Genomic DNA, 18,938 nt, shown 5'->3' on the forward strand with positions numbered 1-18,938 from the left:
CTCGTTTGAATACAGTTGAGCCACAGACGAGGGATGACAGAAGAAGTTGTGGCTACTGACACAATCTGGATTAACGCAGCACAAACCAGTTGAGTTTTGGGGCAAAAGAAGTCACCTTATTCTTAGTCACCTGCTTTGCTCTGGCTGGGATTTCAGTAATTGGACTCAGGCAAGGGATGGTCAAAAATCTTCTATAGTCTCAGTAATTCTATCACAAGGGTTGATATAATAACTCACTGATGTGTTCCCAGAGTAAAGTAAACTCTTGTAGAAGAGGACGTTATCTTGATTGAGCCGATCACAATCAGCGCACAGTGCACATTCAGCTGTTTACTAAAAATAAGAATCTATTATCCTCTTATGGTCCTGGAAATACACAGACGAGTGAATAAATACCTGCATCGTGTAATTACAGGGTGTTTAACAACTTAAGAGCTGCAGAATAGTCACATCTTTAAGTGACCTTTATTCTGAAGTGTATCTGTATCCGGCGGAAGAGCTCACGGTAACGTCGTGGATTATTTCCACGAGCTTCTGATTGAAGCATGACCGCGTGCCCCGTGTCCGTTCTTGTCCGGGTTGAAGCATGAGTCGCATTGTTTTTTCTTCGAGGTTTTTGGAAGTCGAGTGGACTGCAAGTTAATTTTTATTATCATTTCCGGTCTTGCGTCCTGTATTTTGGACCAAAGCTGAGCAAAAGTGTGAATTCAGTCATTAAGAGTAAAGAATGAAATATTTACAATAAAATACCATAAAGTACAATATTACTCAGAGACAAGTTAAACAAACAAATGGATAAATGTGCTCTGCTGGAGAGTAGAAGTGGTGGGCGTGGCACAAGCGCAGGTGAGTGAAGAAGAGAATCCGGAAGCGAGGATTATGTAGGTTGTGATTTTCTCGGTTACACGAAAACAAGACCACACTGAGTACAAAAATTCTAAGGTAGGAGACCATCATTGTGTGTCTTCGTGTTATTCATTATCCAACTAACATTGACAGAAAACACAAACAAACCTAATGAGGGGTTAAACTTTACAGCAGGCATGACAGGACAGGTGCGTTGCTACTGCGAATTAAAATGCATCGAAAATAATTGGCAATACTTATAGCTTCCATGTTGAGTCCTCCTTTAACTTGCCAACTTTAAGTAAAGTCACCGTTATTTATACAGCATATTTAAAGCAACAGCTGTTGAGCCAAAGTGCTGTCCAATAGAAAAACAAGATTAGAGTTTAAGCTAAGCTAACAAGTTTAAACATTTAGGTTAACAACCTGCAGTGTAAGTTACGGTGTGAAGCTACCTGAGCAATTGAAATGTTAAGGATTAAAAACCCTCAAAAATTATAAAAACAACTCTAACTGGATATAATAAATATTTAAGCCAACACCATTCAGTGTTATTAATTATTGAGATTCCCCTAATTGAAATTTTAAGGCTTAGACCCTACGGTGTTATTAATTATGGAGTTTAACTTCACTTAAAACTAAAGTTATGAACCTACTAAAATGTACAAACTCAAGGATTGTCTGGATCTCCCATGAGTAGGCTTTATTTGTATGTGTAGCCTAGTACTTGGTGTTTTTAAGTTTATTTTTCTGTATTTGTGATGGTGCAGAGAAATGACTTCTTTTTAGCAGAAGGACCTTCAGCAGAACCAGGTGAAAAGTAGACTGCAGATCCAGAATAACCAAAGAGAGACACAGAGAGAGATGAAAGAGAACCACAGGGAGAGATGACACAAAGTTAATAATAACATATAAAAGCAAATATAGATGCATGGAGGACATGAGAAGGAAAAATAGATATATGAACATGATAATTAAGGTAAAGCCATGGCTAAGTTAAAAACAAAGAAGAGATTCAACTACAGTAGCAAGAAAACTGAGTGAAATCAGACAATCAATCAATAGCTTCATCAAACAGCTTCATCTTTATGTTCTTTTACCTTCGATCAAACTCGTCCTCTATACATCCTGCTACACCTGAGCCCTCAAATTATCACCACCCTCTGCTCAACCATCAGTTCCATGAATGAAGAAGCTCAGACACCCAGCCATTAATCCTCATTAAATAATCCTCCATGTGGCTGTACTGTTTGCAGCGGCTTGTACCTGCGCTTGTAGCCGCAGACAGACAAGCCAGCTATCCACTTTGCTTATAAGAGTCTGTAATAGGATTCATGGCCATAATCTTCTTATGGATCAGAGAGAAGATGCCAGAGAGGGGAAGACACCACCAGAGGAGCGATGCAGAGTACAAGAGCAGGGACAAACACTATTCACACAGCGGAGAGGACTCTCCGTACGACAGCCGAGACCGCGACCAAAGGCCAAGATACGTGGACGACAGGGGCTCTGCTGGTGACAGGAGGGCAAAGGAAAACAGACAGAGGGACATGACAACTGCCTCTCACAGGGAGCCACCTGTTTACAGAGACCATGACAGTGAAGGACCCTCAAGACTGTAAGAGACCATGTACATCCTCCAAGCACAACCCATCCCTGTGTTCTACACAGGCCTTCAGCGCTGTTATGCAATCTGTTAATACTATTTGTTAAATTACACATCATGTAACAAAATAATGAATTTTATCTCACTGATAAAAATATATTTTGCCTCTGTAGATCCAGAGAGACTCCAGTGTATCACTCTGAAAGGGAGTATTATGAGCAACCACAGAAACCAGCTCTGTATACTTTCAGATACATCCTAACCAGTAGAGGCAAGTATATTTATGTCCAGGGTTTTCTGTGAAACATCAGAGCTCATACTGGTTGATCATGGTTTCTAGAATTTATTAAGATGGTCCCCGAGCATATTCAGTGCCATAAAACATGATCCAATTTTTAAATAAAATATTATTTCTTCTTTCCAATCAGAGATTATAAATTCTCTGAATGTGATAATATGCTGTAATACAATATACAATCATGGAAAAAATTATTAGACCACCTTTGACATCAAAAACAATGGTTATGCAATCTGGTGCTAACTCCTGTTTGGATCATGTGACTAAAACAGACAGATAAGAAAATGTGAAATCCCGAAAAGCACTGTTTTTGGCAGTACAATGCCATAGCTATTGATGTAAAAACTTTTGGTTACTATCAAGAAAACCATGGAAAATGGCTAGATATCACCTCTAAAATTAAACTCTTATGAGCTATTTTTGTTATCATTATATTTGTCCAAACAAATGTACCTTTAGTTGTACCAGGCAATGAAATGAACAAAATTAACTACAAAACAAGGCTGTCTAAAAAGTTTTTCCATGACAGTATATGTATATATATTTTTAAGCACAAACCCGGAGCAAGCAGATGGACCATTTCTTTGCATGTGGGGTTTTAAATATTCATTATTTTAACAATTAATCTGCAGATGATTTTCCTAATTAAATATTTTTACAAAAAATGTTTAAAAAAATGACCATCAGACTTTCTCGGGGTCTCAGATTACAGCAAATGTTTTGTCTTTTCTTGGCGAAACTCCGAAATACATATTGAAGCCTAAAAAATATATTTTATTGAATATATCGGTTTATTATTATACATTTATAAAGCAGCAAAATCTACCCATCAGAGAAACTGTGAGCAGCAAATAAATTTTCAACTTGACTCACTGCTTCATGTTGCCTTCCATCCACTGTTTTTACTCTCTCAGGTCTCTGCCAGCTTATGGAGCTTTTTGTGAATCTTCTTATTGTAATCTGTGCCGGAGTGCCGTACAGCAACAACGGCGGTTACCGTGACCTGGCCAGCCTCGGGGGGATCTACTATTATCACTTCGGTGGAGCCAACGCCTTCACCGGAGCAGATGCAGACAGGGTGAAGGAGCTCGACCGGCTTTTCCATCAGCTCAAGAGGCCTCCGTACGTCTTCACCATGGCTTGCGGTGGGGTTCTGATGATCTACGCCTGTGCCATGCTCGCTCTGGGGATTTTCAGGGTCCCTTACCGCTTTCCTCCTGTGCTGCTGGGGGAAGCTCTGGTGAATTTCCTCATCGGCCTGGGCTACATTCCTGCGCTGGCCTTCTACTTCATCAAACTGCAGGAAACGTACAACAATCCCATCTGTAAAGAGAGAGAGGAGATGTATAAGAGCAAAGGGCACAAAGGCTTTGAGTGCCAGTACCACGGCGCAGATATCGCAGGAGGACTGTTTGGGGTGCTGGGGGTGTTTGTTTTCATCTTTGGAGCAGTGTTAGCAGTCAGAGCCTTCAGGTCAGTGCGAGAACGAAAGAAGCAAGAAGTAAGAAGTGAAGACAATTTTTAAGCTGCCTTTTTGACAACATATTTTAACAAAAGTGCCACTAGTGAATAGAAGTCACTGTGACGGGTTAAACTTCACCTGTGTATCAACCTTTTATCCACTTATGTTATGACTGTGTTTACAACAGTATTTTTTGTATTCCTATCACTTTCCCTTTTGCATACTTGTATCTGTTACTTTTTCTACTATTTTGTAGTTATAATAAACTCCTCAAATGGTACATCATGTGTTTTTTTTATTGTTTTTGTTACATTTGTGCATAAAAAAATACCTGGAAAATGAAAGGCAGACAGAGAAACAATTTGAGTGACTAGTAATATTTTAATATTGATTTTGTATTGTTTTGTTAATGTAATGTGTTGTATATGCATTGTTTTAAATATGAATGTTTGTTTTTTTATGGACCTAGGACTACGGATGGAAATTAGCATGATGCTAAATCTGGTGCATCCATCTTTTTAATGTAACTGCACGCTGTCCTTTTTTAAATAAACTAAACAGAAAAGCACCTTGATAAAACCCATTCCTTCTCTGTGTAGCAGATAAACAGCAGCTTGCAACATATATATCAGCTTCTACCTGTTATTTTAAGAATGAGTGAGTCTGATATGTTCCCCAGGTACAGTCCCTACAGGTTTCATAACCCGATATCTCTTCGAGGTAAAAGGACTTTTGTTACAAACCGTTTCTCATCATGCATTCTTTAGATCTCAGTTCTGTCAGTGTGAAACTCAGTCTGTTGATCATTAAACCTGGCAGTTGAATCTTGACAGAGAAAGGTGGCTGTAATAGACTGACGAGACTCTTTCATGAAGCCATGTCTCTCTTCCACTTGAAAATGTACTGTGAAGCATCAAACGGATTTTTTGCATCAAGAGAGGAGTGCTGCAAAGCATCTTCAGCTTGTAGCTAACGTTACTCAGTGCCTTGGAAGTTCTAATTTTGTCTGAATAACACCTAAAAATATGCACTGTTTCTTAGGACAACTTGCATAATGGCTCTTCTATTGAGCTGCAGTGGCTTTAATTTTTTAGACTTAACTTGAAAGAAATCTGACAAAGAGATAGACTTTGTTCCTGTCTAAGGTTCTCTCATCAGTCACAAGGGGGAAAAAAGCTGATACCAGACTTTTTGTCACATTTACTGGAGCTACTGGAGTTTAGGATGTCATTCTGAGGTTCACCAATAGATGGCGTCTACTGTGTTTAGGAATTCATTCAAATGGAAGATTAGTGTACATATTTTTCCTCAGTAGTGGTCCTTGTTCCTGCAGATTCATTTTCATGATCTGACAGCTGCTATAGAAACCAATAAAACTCCCATTTCATTATAGTTCAAGGTTTTAAGATTAAAGACAAAATAAAATGCAGATACTATATCTAACATAGACCAAAAAAAGGCATTTTTCTTTAGGTACGAAATCATCAAAATGGTGAGTAAAATGGACACTGGACAAAACAATTCACAGTAGAAAGTTTTATTGCTACTTGGCTTAAAGTTAATAAAAAACAGCTTGTCTGCTGAAAACTAACGATAGCAGCATTTAAAATAAAATAACGATCGTCTTCCACTCTCAAAGTTCAAGGGAGTATAATTCTGTCCGACAAACTGCAAAAGTGCTCATTGTTAGTTCATTTCCTAAATAATAAATCTTCTTAGAATTATTCAACAAAAAACTAAATTTTAGCAGTAATCTGCATGCTGGAATAAAAACCTAAAAATATTAGATATGCTCCATTTTTGTACAAATAAATCACATTTTGTATGGACTCTATGTTTTTATGTTGACTTATATTTAGGGCATGCTTTCAACATTAAATACAGTTATAGTTAGTACCTTCAATAGTACCATAATGAGTGACGGCATTCTGTAGAATCTCAGTCACTTTAAACTCTGTCGCGGAGAGGGAAATATAAATTTGCATGAAACAATGAAATACAAAAATAAACATCAGCTTCTTGGCATTAAGAAAAAATATTCAAGCATTTCTTGAAAATAATATACAGAAAGAAAATAGTGAGATTAAACAATGGCTACTTTGGTCACATGTTAAACAACTGGAGCGTTTTCGATCAGTTTCACTCACTATTCACACAGAAGTACAGTCAATCCGTGACTCACACAGGCATGCATACACTTACTGTATGTGTGCACTAAAGCTTTGAACTACACACAAACACAGACATTTTTGCAACATAGTTGTACAGGGAGCTTGTTAAGTTGTGCAAAGAGGAAAATGATCCCTTACAGTTAATAAATGAATCAGCAGTTAAATTTAAAAAAAACAAAAACAAAACACTGAAGCATACTCAGATATACAGACCCTCTACTTTGGTGTACGAAGCGATTTGTGAGTATCAAACCACTGGATCCCTTCCACTAAAGAATTAAAGGGAATATTTTTAAGCCAATGGAATGTACCCTGTGCTCCCTCTTCCTGTATCTGTGCATACAATCTGCATACGTACACCGATTTGTCGACTGATGGATCATTAGTCAGAAACACTTCAAGTCGGACATGTAAGTTGAACAGGACAGTGGGTGAATATATATCTAGAAACAGACAGAGTGTATAATGAAAATAGGCCCAGCTGGTTTGAAGAGGACTAAACGCAGCAGTACTATGTGGTCTGACTTAGGAACTAACTAATAAGGGACATACTCAGAAAATAAGAAGAGCAATGCAGCTTACAAACACAAGCCCTACATACGTCATACATACACACACCAGTCAATATTCATCTTCAGACATGTTGAGAATTCTTCTAGTTTTAGGTGAAAAATGAAGCTCTCATATACAGTTATATATATTATATATATACACACTTGACACATTGCATATTTTACAAGGGAATTCCCGAGGTTTGTTGGGAATACCGCCGTCTTGAAAGTTCTCCTCTCTGAGCTCGCGCAACATTTCAGATATGTACCAGTATTATTCACAATCACAATCTGTCTCGGCTCCCTGTAGCAGGTAAACCATCCACGTTTCACCGCCATCAGTCCAGATGTCGGACACCAGTGTGGGTTCTGATAGTGGATGTTTGGGTAAATGAACCACTGACTCCCGTGTGTTTGGCATCTCAGATACTGCACAATCTGATAAATGGAGAAACTAAATTATTAGTCTTATTATATAATGTGCTCTCTCATTTGTCCTTTTAGAGCAAAAAATGAAAAAATGTAATTTTTTTGAGGAACAGCAGTGCATGTAATTATCTTGGACTACTGTTGTTACTATGGAGGAATTTCCAATTCAATTTTCATTTATGGCAGATAGCTAGGAATACATTAGCACAATGCCTTTAACCAGATGTCAGTACTGGATAGAGGTAATGAAACACATGCAGAATAACTGCTGTATTTCTTCATTTTTCTCTCAGTAATTTATATTTGTATAGACTAAGAGCAATGCTGGAAGTTAGTGTTAGAATTAGTTAAGAGAAAATATTCGGCTGTTTGTTGTTTGATGCTGAATATTGAAATAAAAGTTAAGATACTGTGAACAATGCTGATGTAATTGAAAGCAGACATCCAGTATTTAAATAATAACCAATGTTTGTCATATTGAAAACACACCAAAAAGTCACTGGTGCAAATCAACTGCCATTTGTTATTTTACATCATCTTCTATTGTATCCCAATGTATTCTTAGACAGGAGGTGATTGAAGCAACGATAATCCCAGCTCATTATGTCAACCAGTACCTCATATATTAAACTCAAATATACACATCTCTGGATATCATTATTTTCTATATACAAAGTGCTTTTAACAGTGTTTGTTCCTTTCAAGAGACAACCCCCCACTTAGCCCAAAAAACCTCCAAGAAAACAAGAAAACGCTCACACATCATTTAAGGCTTCATCACTGACTTCTCACTCATTCATGGGGAGCAAAGAAAACAACACCCTCAGAGCTGAAGACGTCGGTCACAAACACAGCATGGATGGGAAGAAAAACGGGGTTCCACATGTCAAAAATACTGAGTCGTGTTGCTTTAAGGCTAAAAGGGAACACTGAAAGGTCCAGCTATGCAACAGCTGTGGAACTGCAAAACTGCACCAACTTGGAGTGGTAACCAAAAATATACTTCTAATGTAGTAATCACTGGCGAGTGTAATTACCCAACTTTGGCCTTCTTATAACCACAATGCCCCCACAGAGCGGCTTTCTCTTTTGGCACAAGGTTTGGAGATTTAGGACAAACTAAGGTTTCGAGGGCTGCATAATATTCACCTGATAATTCAAATAATAATGCAGATTTGCTGAGACAAATATGACTAATCCTATATATATTACAAAACACAAACTGATGAACCAACTGCTGAAGCACTTACAGTAAGGGAGTGAACAGTGTGTTCTTAATGCACTACTTTATACAGCCCCTGCACTTATTATATTCTTTATATTAAGTGTGTGGGCTGAGTTCTAAAGCAGCATTGCCCCATAATCAGAAAGTAGCACTTATGCAAAAATATGCAAGTGAGAACAAGTGCTACATCAAAAAGCAGCAAGACTTAATTTGTTTCTATGTCCCAATCTCTGTTTGTGACACTGAATTAACTTTGTGACATCTCAGATACACAGATTTGATTCTACACAATTTGTCGTGATGCAAAAATGTAAATCACCAGATCTGCCTGCAGGAAAATGTTCACAAATTTAAAAGCGCAGCAGCCTCCAAAGTTTGAATATACTAAACTTTACAATATTAATCCCAGTGGGGTTGTTTCTGTCATGTAATGCTTCAGATTTGTGTCCTACATGGTTTGATCAAATGAAAATTATATCATATCCAAACATCCTGGGCTCCTCGGTCGACTATCCAGTGACCATAAAAGCAACTAAATTCAAATTAATATTTTGTTTTCCTATGATTGTAGTTTTTGAGATCCTTTGATCGTGCACTGCCACAAATTATGCTGTTATAAGGATTTGAAATTCTGCAACACATCAGCTCTGTACAGTCGAATGACTTTGATATTGCATTGCTCTAAATATTAATCTTGCTTTCAGCAGCTCAAGCACACCACATCAGCTGGCTGCTAGTTGTCTGTGTGCACTATTCTGTGCAGAATTGATTTATCTTAGATTCTATACACGTTGTGCAGGAATGTTAAAAAAATTAAACTCAATCACAACATTTCTAGCAATGTAAATGCAGTCATTTCATCTTCACATCTTTAAGTCCTGTGTGTCTGATAAGTGTTTATACTGTCTGGTTTCCTTTGTAAGCCACAGGTAGAGGAGGAGAGCAGAAGCTGTGCCAGTGTTGGTCTCTTGGAGACACTGTCCCTCCTGTAAATTTAACTAACCAGCGTACATCTCCAGAACACAGTCTGGACACGGGGAGCTCTTGGCTGTGTTGTCTATAGTAGGCACTTTTTCAAGTTCTGTTCATAGGGCTTTTCTCCAGACCTGAGAGACCACGGAGCCCCTGGAGAGGTGATTTGACACGATCTCTTACACACCATCCACATTGCTTGACTTTCCAAGTAAAGGGAAATGCTGCTGACATGTTCAAACACGCGAGGTATCCCATTTCAGGTCAGGCTTGTCTTTGTCTCTTTACAACGCCATGTTATGACCTGGAATCTTTGTTCAACTCTACTCTCTCAGGTGCACTTTTCACCTCACATTAATGGCACAGCATCACTTAGTGACTATCACTGGCTTGTCTCATCCTCACAAAAGATGTGAATGGCAACTTTAATTGGAATATCCCACATGTATGAGAAAAATCTTCTTCTCCAGAATGGCACAATCACAGAAGTGCAGCCACATGGCACTGTGTTGTGTCCCTCCTCTAGAGGGCAGTATCGTAGACTTCCTGCTGTAGCATTGGGGCTGGTCCTGGACCTGGGACCAGGCTGGAGGGGAAAGCAGGGGGGTGTGGATGGTCCCACACAGGATCTTTTAAGGAGGTGGGTGTGGATGGTGCGGAGGGGCCTGAGACTAGAGGGCTCTGGCCTCTGAGCTGCTCCCTGACTTCTTGCTCAAGACTAGGAGGCACAATCAGCTGGTCCTCTGGGTCCTGCTGTGCTGGGGCAGTGAAGTAGCCAGACTTTTTCTTTGGGGCCTCAAGGGCAACTTCAATAAGATTATGACTGTCCTCCGGAGCCACCACAGAGCCATTGGACAGCTTCTTCCCAAACAGGCTGGATGTGGAAGGAGACTTCTTCAGGTCAGCAATCTCTCTCCCACAAACGGCTAACAGGCAGCCATTTGTGGCAGAAACCACTACGCTGTTCTGTCTACGCATTTTGCCATTGGGATAGTCAGAGCCTCGCTTTTCAAAGTCCAAGTCTTTGGGGCTGTCAGGGGCCCCTGACCGTAGTTGGAAAGCACAACAGTGAATGTCTACCTCCACTTCTAACTTGCTGCCGTTGGAGATAACACCCTCAAGCGGAGCCTCGTCATCACTGTCCAAGCCGTTGTCGGACTGGTTACTTGAGAATGTGGCACAGGAGGGCTGCCGCTGGAAGAGGTTTGGGTGAGTTCCAGCTCCAACTGAGCCTGGCACCATGATCCCACACAGCGTGGTAGCAGGATGCAGGCTACAGCGTCTCTCTGGGCGGGACACAGGGCCAGAAGATGGGTGTTCATCTGAGGCAGTGGACCCCGCCTCGCTGCCCATCTCCGATGCTGATGTCTCGCTGCTGAACTCAGTGACGATGCCGCTGCTGGATGAGAGGTTGACTGGGTCGCTGGGGCCTGGAGTCACAGTCACAGGTACAGTGGCAGAAGGTGGACCCCGCGATTCAGTAGTGGAGACCAGCGGATCGCAAGTGCAGCTGTCCTCACCAATGTGCAGGGACACCACCACAGCTCCGATGTTGTCTTTGCAACCGTAACTCTGGGCGAGGGAGCACAGCTTCTTGGCAGCAGCGCGAGGATCCTGTACGGCCTGCACAGTGCACACAGCCTCCTGGTAGGACACGCGTTCAAACAGGGCTCGATTACCCAGGATCAAGAACTCATCCTGGGAACAGAGCGGCTCAGTGTGCACCCAGGGCTTCGGGAGCACCCAGGGAGACAGATAAGAGCAGCCCAGCAGGCGAGAGCAGCATGTCACTCCGCTCACTTTGTTATCCTATAAAACACAAGTACCATTAGAAGTGCAGATGAGTGTAGAGCTTCATAATGTTGACACATCTGAATATGAAGCTGCATATCAATAGATAAGTTATTCTGCATATTAGAATACTGTGTGCGTTACCTCTGTAATAATGGCTTTGCTGAGTTTAACCCTCTCCATCTCCTCAGTGCAATTCTCCAAGCTGTAAACCTTAGAGAGAGGAACAGGTCGTCCATTCCGGCACAGCACAGCTTGGCAGGTGCCCACGTTGGCCACAGTTAGGCAAAAGTTGCCTCCTGGATCTGATGTCTCACGGTGGATATAACACAGCAAGGCAGAGGCACCCAGTTTCTGTCCAGCCATACCCAGTTTCCTGTCCCATACAAACAAAACTGGTCACTGGTTGCAGTAAGAGTGCAATTCTGTTCTGTTTATGTACAAGTACAAAACGAGGTATGCATAAATTATTCATCTTACCTGTGTGAGGTGAGGAAAGTGTTGCACATATACACACTGTCAACGCTGGAGTGCTGCAGTTCCTCACACAGCACATCTCCCATGGTGCACTGCAACAGACGAGGCACTTCCTCATTGCGGTCTCCATCGAAGATGCCGTAGCACGCTTCCACGCTGTCTCCGAAGCGGTCCACAGCCAGCACAGACACACACAACCTGTCCCCAACAACAGATCCACATTAACAAACGGATGATTCAGCGCCTCCCACAAACCTCATACATACTTCAGCAGGCCACACTGCAGGGAAACAGCATGGGGTGACAGCTGATAACAGACACTGCTGTGGGGGTCCCTGTGGTGGTCATGACCCTGTAGTTGCAGCCAGGAATACTGACATCTCAAATGGTCATGCACATGTTTCAGGTAATAAATGCAATGGCAATATAAGGCTTTAAATGAATGAGTTATTATTTAAAAGATCCACTGACTGACACCTGCAAGTGATTCAGATACTGACTCATAGGTTGACACCTGATTTGTGCTTTTACAGCAATATCCAAACAGATATACAGCATATCCCTTGATCAAAACAAGTTTTAAAGGTCCCATGTTGTGAAAATGCTTTTTTATTGTGTTCTATTATTGCTATGAAGTTGAAGGTTTAAAGTTGAAGCTTCTAAGATGTGCAGATTTCTCCTGCTGCTTTTAGACTAGCACTCTCCCAGCTTTGCAAAGCAGTGACAGTTTGACTTCATCACTGATGCAGAGAGAGTCTTCTTCCTGCAGGGGGCGTAGACACCACCAGTTCTGCTGTATTTGAAGCTGCAGACAGTGAAACAACCCATTTACAACAGGACTACAACCCGAGGTTATACAGTCATGGAAAGAATGAATCATCTTTACAGTTAGACATATTCTGGGGACATGTGACACTTTCAATAATGTGCTGAAAAGAGGCATAGTATGGGACCTTCAAAGAGTGTGTTTGTGCTGGGCAGCAGAGGACACAAGATAAAGATGGGCATCCTATATAGATCATTTCACATGAATGTATACTCATGTATTCCAAAGTTAAACAGGTTGGTTTGTACACTGTAGTTATTTAATTTAGACACCAGTTACAGTTTGGATTGGAACTGGAAAATAAATCTCTTTATGTTCATGAAGAAACAAGAAAAAAACTCAAAAAACATAAAGCAGTACACACTTGTTCCTTTGGCCGCTCATTTCAGAGTAACCGTGGTTCCATGGAGTGGAGGCACTCAGTGAGTCTGCTGCTGTCGTGGTGGATTTCTGGTCTAATTTCAGGGTGGTGATGTGACTAAAAAAAAAAAAAAGGAGAAGCGATTTAATATAATAGTAGGCACTGCAGAAGGAGGTAGCGACTCCATCCAGCATGTGTCAACTGAATAGTCTGGAGTTGAGGTGTTGGTGCTCATATTAATGATTGAACATTTTCTGAGAACTATTTTAAACAAGCCTGGCTCTTGTGACTCACCTGAAGAGATTGAGGGTTTTATGTTCCAGCATCAGGCTGCTGTTTCCCGTCAGGTCCAGCTCTTGCAGAGTGGGAGGCAAAGAATCAGGCAGCTGGATTTCTGTCAGTTCGTTGCAACTTAGATCTACAAGCTAAAGGATGTAAAAACACACATGAGCTGAAACGTGCTGAAGATAATCATACAGACACTGGTCAGGTGACGCAAATAAAACCAGAACAAGTCTGACCTTGATCTCAGGCAGGTTGAGGATCTCTGGGAAGACAGTGATGTGATTTGAGTGTGCTATGAGGGTGTGCAGTCTCTTACAGCTGGACACGGTGGAGGGTATCGTCTTTAGCTTGTTGCCGCTCAAATTTAGCTCCTCCAGCAGTTCCAGTTTACTCAACTTACTAAAGACACACAAACAATAAAAACCTCCAGAGAGCTGAACAAGAGAACATTTGATTAAACGCTTAATTAAATTATATGAAACAAGTGTGAGGCTCTGCAGGTAGCACCTAAATAGTGGTTCCTTATAGTAACTTTGTCTTTTATATCTCGTAAAGTATTGATCTATATAGAAATTCACAAAATATACAAAGTCCAAAGAGAAAATTAATCGAAAAAGAATAAAGACACAAGTGAAAACGGACTGAGTTAAAAACTAAGTGACTTAAAGTGTTAATGATTTCATATTAATTCATGATCCATTAGTGGACGATGAGCAATTCTTTAATATTAATATACTTTAGAAAATGCTTTTAGATGATTTGTTCTTTCATAATATGTAACTGTAAATAATTACTACCTTTTTTATGCTAATAATTTATATATTTCTCTAATTAAGGATACGTAAAAAAGGGTTCAATTTCTTCCATTTGTTGACACTAATGGTTTAACCCAAGCAGTTTCTGGACATTTTTTTGCTAATGTAAGATTTTTATGCATTGTGGGATCATTTTGCACTGCAATATAAAGTCCTTCACCGCTATGGAAACAACAAAATGATGGCTAGAAGAAGAGGAAACTCAAAACTCTGTCTTTTTTGCAATGTAACATAGACACAATGCCACAAATATCAAAAAAGAGAAAAAATTTAAGTCTACTCTGTACACTAAAGATATCGTACAACTCATATTTTTTTATTCGTTTCCATACTTACATCTGCTGTGGGTACACAGCCTGCAGTTCAGCCCAGGACAACTGAAAAGTCTCAGAATTTTTGCCACATGACTGCTGGTTGCTGCGTAGTCAAGAATGGCTTAACGGTTGCAACAAGAAGTGCAGAATGATTTATTTTTGTTATACTAGTTAAACTAGTTAGACCAAGCTATTTATTGAAACATGTAGAATGAAGTCATTTTAAATTTTAATTAACACAAGTTTAAGCTTAAATTAGTTCCATTCTCAAGAAGAAGAAAAAAAGATTCCTTTTGCTGTTACAGCTTCTGGCTCTGATAAATAGTGTCATCTTCGTGTTTTTTTTTTTTTTTTTTTTTTGAATAGATAACCTGCTTTTCAAACCTGCTGGTGTGTTTTGGAGCTCAGAGGTTTAAGTGACACAGAGCGCGCTGTAACTCACCTGGCAGGGAACGAGAGCAGTTGGTTGTAGGCGATGTGAAGAATCCGCAGGTTCTGGTGGCCAACCAACACAGCACCACAGTTCTCGTTCAGGTTGTTCCCTGTCAGGTAGAGCTCCTGGAGTGTGCTGAGGCTCTCCTCTGATTGGCTGCTTGGAGGAATGCTTTCCAGGGCATTGGCTGATACATTTAGGTATTTTAGGCTGTGGGGAAAAGCAAACAATAACAACAAATACTTTAAGTAATTAGGATTGTATCCAAAGAGTGTGCCCATTCATTCCTATCTTGTTTACCATTTGAGAAGTTAAAGCAAAAAAAAATCTCATCTCCCCACATTTATATAAATAGGGAATAATGCAACTACTGACACACTTGTGCACTGCAGAGCTCTACTATGATATATTTTCAGCCTTTATGTGAGGAAATGTGTTAAGCTGGAAAGGAAATGTTATTCAAAGTGGCCTCAGCGAACAGGTTAGCGCAGGAATAAACGTAGCTGATTGAACAGATGATTGCATTTTTAAAGCTACAGAGATTTTGGAAGTCTTTTCAGTGGAATAGACGATTGGATATGTTGAACACAGACAGTTCATTTCTTTTTGCCAGTGAAGCATTACTTTACATATTGTTGAAGCTGCACTGAGAGGTGGGGCGGTAATTTGAGCTTCAGTGGTTCTTATGCAACTGGTGCTGTCAAGTCATTTTCTGTGCCTATCACATACGGACAGGTAATAAAACCTGTCTCTCTGACCCAGTAAGGAGTGAACCTTGTCACAGTGAAGTTTTAAAACCAAAGTTAGACATTACTTAAGTGCAATGACATCTCCACAGTCCATAAAAACATTATTGCTGACTTTCTACTGGTCATGTGTCATTTTGCCTCACAAATATAGTTAAAAGAATTTGCTGTCAACCTATTTTCCCTTGCCATACTTCTTTCCATCATTTTTTTTAATGCAACTGCTTCCTCTTGTATGTTGTGCAGCTCTTAGGCAACACATCAGGAAACCCATTATGCACCAAGAAGTCACAGCCATTATGTCTCAGCGTTACAGGCAGTAAAGTACATTAGAGCATTTGAACTGCTAATGGGTGTTAAGTGATTTACCACACAGGAAATAGGAGAGAAAATGAATCTCCAGTTACGGTTCGGAATGCTCCATTGATCTTGACCACAATTCCTTCAAACCATCTATAGTTTATTCCCAAAACTATGAGATGCGGTAAAATAACTGTCTGCTGCAACATAACAGTGAAGACACTGCCAGTAAAAGTTCCACAGCAGCTGATCGAGGACTCAGATAATAGCATAAATCATTTTGAAGGCACAATTGAAATAGAATCAGAAATAGGAGAAGAGAAAAGGGGGGCTGAGAGACTCACTTTAAGGCCTTGTAAAAGAGACTCTCAGGAAGCTCAGCTAGCTTGTTGTGCTGAAGGTCTAGAGCTTCCAGAGGGACGTGGTCAAGTAGGTCAGGCACTCTCTGCAAACGATTGTTCCCCGTCAGCAGCTTCCTCAAACTCAAGCTGTTGAGCAGTCTGTTGAAGGCCAGAAGAGTCATTAGAGAGCGAGATTAGGACAAGAACAGAATGAAAAGGCAGAAAAAAAGGGCAAAGAACATCACCTTTCTGTGTAGACTGACCAGGTGTGAAGCTCAGTGTATGTGTGTGCAGGGCGGCGGGGGTCCTAACCAATCAATCAGTGACTTTTTCAGCTTGGCTGCCTTTTTATTATCCCCTGATACCATCACAGAGGTTCTGAGTGGGTATAGTGGTTAGGGAACTATAATATAATTTGCAAATGCCTTGTCTGATTCATTCATTCAAATGCAAATGAATGTGCTGGAGGCTGGCAGTGACTGATGGCACTCGGAGCCAAGTATTATAGGATGGCCATGTTTTACTGCTGCAATCAAAAGCTAAAGATAAAAGCTGCTGTGCCTCGTTCTTCCCTTGGCTCCACGGCCACAACAAAATCTTCACATGGACATGAGGAAAAGCAGTTTGGCGCTGGAGTGAGCAGCTGACTGTGAGTAATGTGATACCTGATCTTCGAATTCCTGACAGTATGAGGAGCTAAAAGGCTGAATACATTGTAATCACGCAACACAGAGATACAATACGAGTAGAAAAGGTTCATGATTAGTGACACAAAAGCCCCATAACCTGGAGGGAAGCTCAGACAGGAGGTTGTGTGTGACGTCCAGCATCTCAATTTTCCTGCAGTCACACACCCAGTCAGGGAGATACTCCAAGAGGTTCCTGTCTCAACACACAAAGATTCAAACTGAGCGGAGTTGGTATCTTGCTTTTAATTGGACAGACGAGTAAACAGTATTGAAATTGTAGTAGGCAAGAGGCCAAACTGATCTCCTCCAGGGTTATTTAATCATGCAAATGATCTGCATTTGAATAAAAACAGTTCGTGTGTGCAGTCAGTGTTGTGCAGGTTGAAGAGACGATTTTACAAATGTTTCTTACACTGATAGGCGATTCAGAAAAACAGGACAGACTATTTTACATATTAACATTTACTGAGCTTAGTTAGGCCTACATGAAACAGATTACAAAGTATATTGTACAGGTCAAAGGTTTATGACCTCAAAACAGTTTCTGTTCCAAATTTGCAAACATTTCACAAACACATTTTTCCATACAGGCAAAGTAAAACTAATATTAAAGGGATATTTTAGGCACTTTTGTATCAGCTATTGATTCTTAAGAATTCACATTTCTGCAGAATCTGGTTAAAACCCCTTTGTACATGGTGCAGAAAAATGGACATATAGCAGAGTAAATGTGGAAAAAATGAAGAAATATTAGCTCAAACAAAACTTAATCTTCAGATCCCAACCTGATAGATTTTCTGAAGTATGATAATTGCAAATACTGTGATGCCTCACCGGCTAAATTCCACAGCATATTTGCTTTGAGGTTGTTGAGTATTGACTATCCAGTTCAGCACTTAAATTGATTTACAACCCCATAAACACTGTGCACAAATAGATTACCTACCACTGAGATAAAGACCCTATTTTTGACATCAAAGCCTCTTTTGACATGTCTGTGACCACTTGTGTGTGAGAGAAGAAGTGTTCTTATTCCCAGCCAGAACTCACTGTGATAGGTCCATGTATGTCAGCTGGTTAGGGACTGGATAGATGTTGACTGTTGTGAGGCCTGTGGGCAGATAAAAGCAGCAATCATCAACCAAACATCTGGACCGTTTCCATGTGTGTTTGTAGGATGGATGTATCATTAGAGAGAACACGCAGACAAATGGCCAGTGAAGCAATAACAGCAGCTAGTTGACGCTCTAATTGACTCACGGTTGCTGCTGGCATGAAGCATGCGCAGTGTGAAGCCGCTGAGTGTGAGTGTCCCCAGCTGGTTGCGTTGGCAGTGGAGATTCTCCAGGTTGCAGACGGAGCTCAGGTCCAGTGAGTCCAAGCAATTGTCCCGCAAGTCCAGCTGGGTCACCTGGTTCACTGCCTCCAGATTCTCACTTTTCACCCACCGCAGCCTGTTCAGCCTACATTTAACAGAGATTATTAGTGGTTATTGTCACTAGAGCAAAGGAGAAAGCCTCAGATTAATTTGAAAAATATTATACAGGGTATCCCAAAACATTTAACATCATTTCTCAGGCCAATAATTTTAGCAATTCTTGTTGAAATAACCTCAAATTTTCACAGAATGTGTAGAAACGGATCAAGATTTTATATTTAATGTTTTATTTTTGTTCAGTTTTCAGGTTGAGCCTTGCCGTTCATTCCAAAGAGAAGTCATTTTGCATCTTGGAATATGCTCACACACCGTCACTCAAGACTGTGCAACATGCCTTCAATGCAACATTTGGAAAAACTTCACCAACTGAGAAACAAATTTGGACTTGGTCCCAAAAGTTTAAAGAGGAAGGCTGCTTATACAGGGCTAAAGGATCTGGTAGACCATCATCAACATCAACATATTCCAAGACGCAAAATGACTTCTCTTTGGCAGTGAACGGCATGGTTCAACCTGAAAACAGAACAAAAATAAAACATTAAGTATAACATCTTGATCCGTT

The 18,938-nt window shown here is 40.4% G+C and overlaps 2 protein-coding genes across 5 annotated transcripts in view; one reads left to right on the plus strand and one right to left on the minus strand.

The window, feature by feature from the left end:
* Window positions 1–498: 498 nt before the first annotated feature.
* Window positions 499–4,780, plus strand: marveld3 (MARVEL domain containing 3). Of its 3 annotated transcripts, none has more exons than XM_022207165.2 (4): window positions 499–942; window positions 2,207–2,464; window positions 2,626–2,723; window positions 3,665–4,780. In XM_022207165.2, the coding sequence occupies exons 2-4, from the start codon at window positions 2,214–2,216 to the stop codon at window positions 4,273–4,275; spliced, it is 960 nt and encodes a 319-aa protein (XP_022062857.1). In that variant the 5' UTR covers window positions 499–942; window positions 2,207–2,213; the 3' UTR covers window positions 4,276–4,780. The 3 variants fall into 3 exon arrangements, with proteins under 3 accessions (XP_022062857.1, XP_022062858.1, XP_022062856.1); XM_022207166.2 differs by having other exon boundaries at window positions 499–846; XM_022207164.2 differs by having other exon boundaries at window positions 499–2,464.
* A 953-nt stretch (window positions 4,781–5,733) lies between these two features.
* The window catches only part of phlpp2 (PH domain and leucine rich repeat protein phosphatase 2), a 44,191-nt gene continuing 30,986 nt past the window's right edge, over window positions 5,734–18,938 (minus strand). For both annotated transcript variants that reach the window (XM_051939607.1, XM_051939601.1), the window contains exons 9-19: window positions 18,199–18,401; window positions 17,989–18,049; window positions 17,036–17,131; window positions 16,253–16,408; window positions 14,872–15,072; window positions 13,537–13,699; window positions 13,310–13,440; window positions 13,019–13,132; window positions 11,832–12,026; window positions 11,496–11,727; window positions 5,734–11,369 (exon numbers count right to left, since the gene is read on the minus strand). In XM_051939607.1, the coding sequence (XP_051795567.1) occupies window positions 10,083–11,369; window positions 11,496–11,727; window positions 11,832–12,026; window positions 13,019–13,132; window positions 13,310–13,440; window positions 13,537–13,699; window positions 14,872–15,072; window positions 16,253–16,408; window positions 17,036–17,131; window positions 17,989–18,049; window positions 18,199–18,401 (2,839 nt within the window). In that variant the 3' untranslated portion in view covers window positions 5,734–10,082. The remainder of the gene's footprint in view (window positions 11,370–11,495; window positions 11,728–11,831; window positions 12,027–13,018; window positions 13,133–13,309; window positions 13,441–13,536; window positions 13,700–14,871; window positions 15,073–16,252; window positions 16,409–17,035; window positions 17,132–17,988; window positions 18,050–18,198; window positions 18,402–18,938) is intronic.

Source organism: Acanthochromis polyacanthus, chromosome 2 (genome assembly GCF_021347895.1).
Source record: "Acanthochromis polyacanthus isolate Apoly-LR-REF ecotype Palm Island chromosome 2, KAUST_Apoly_ChrSc, whole genome shotgun sequence".
Lineage (NCBI taxonomy): Eukaryota > Metazoa > Chordata > Actinopteri > Pomacentridae > Acanthochromis > Acanthochromis polyacanthus.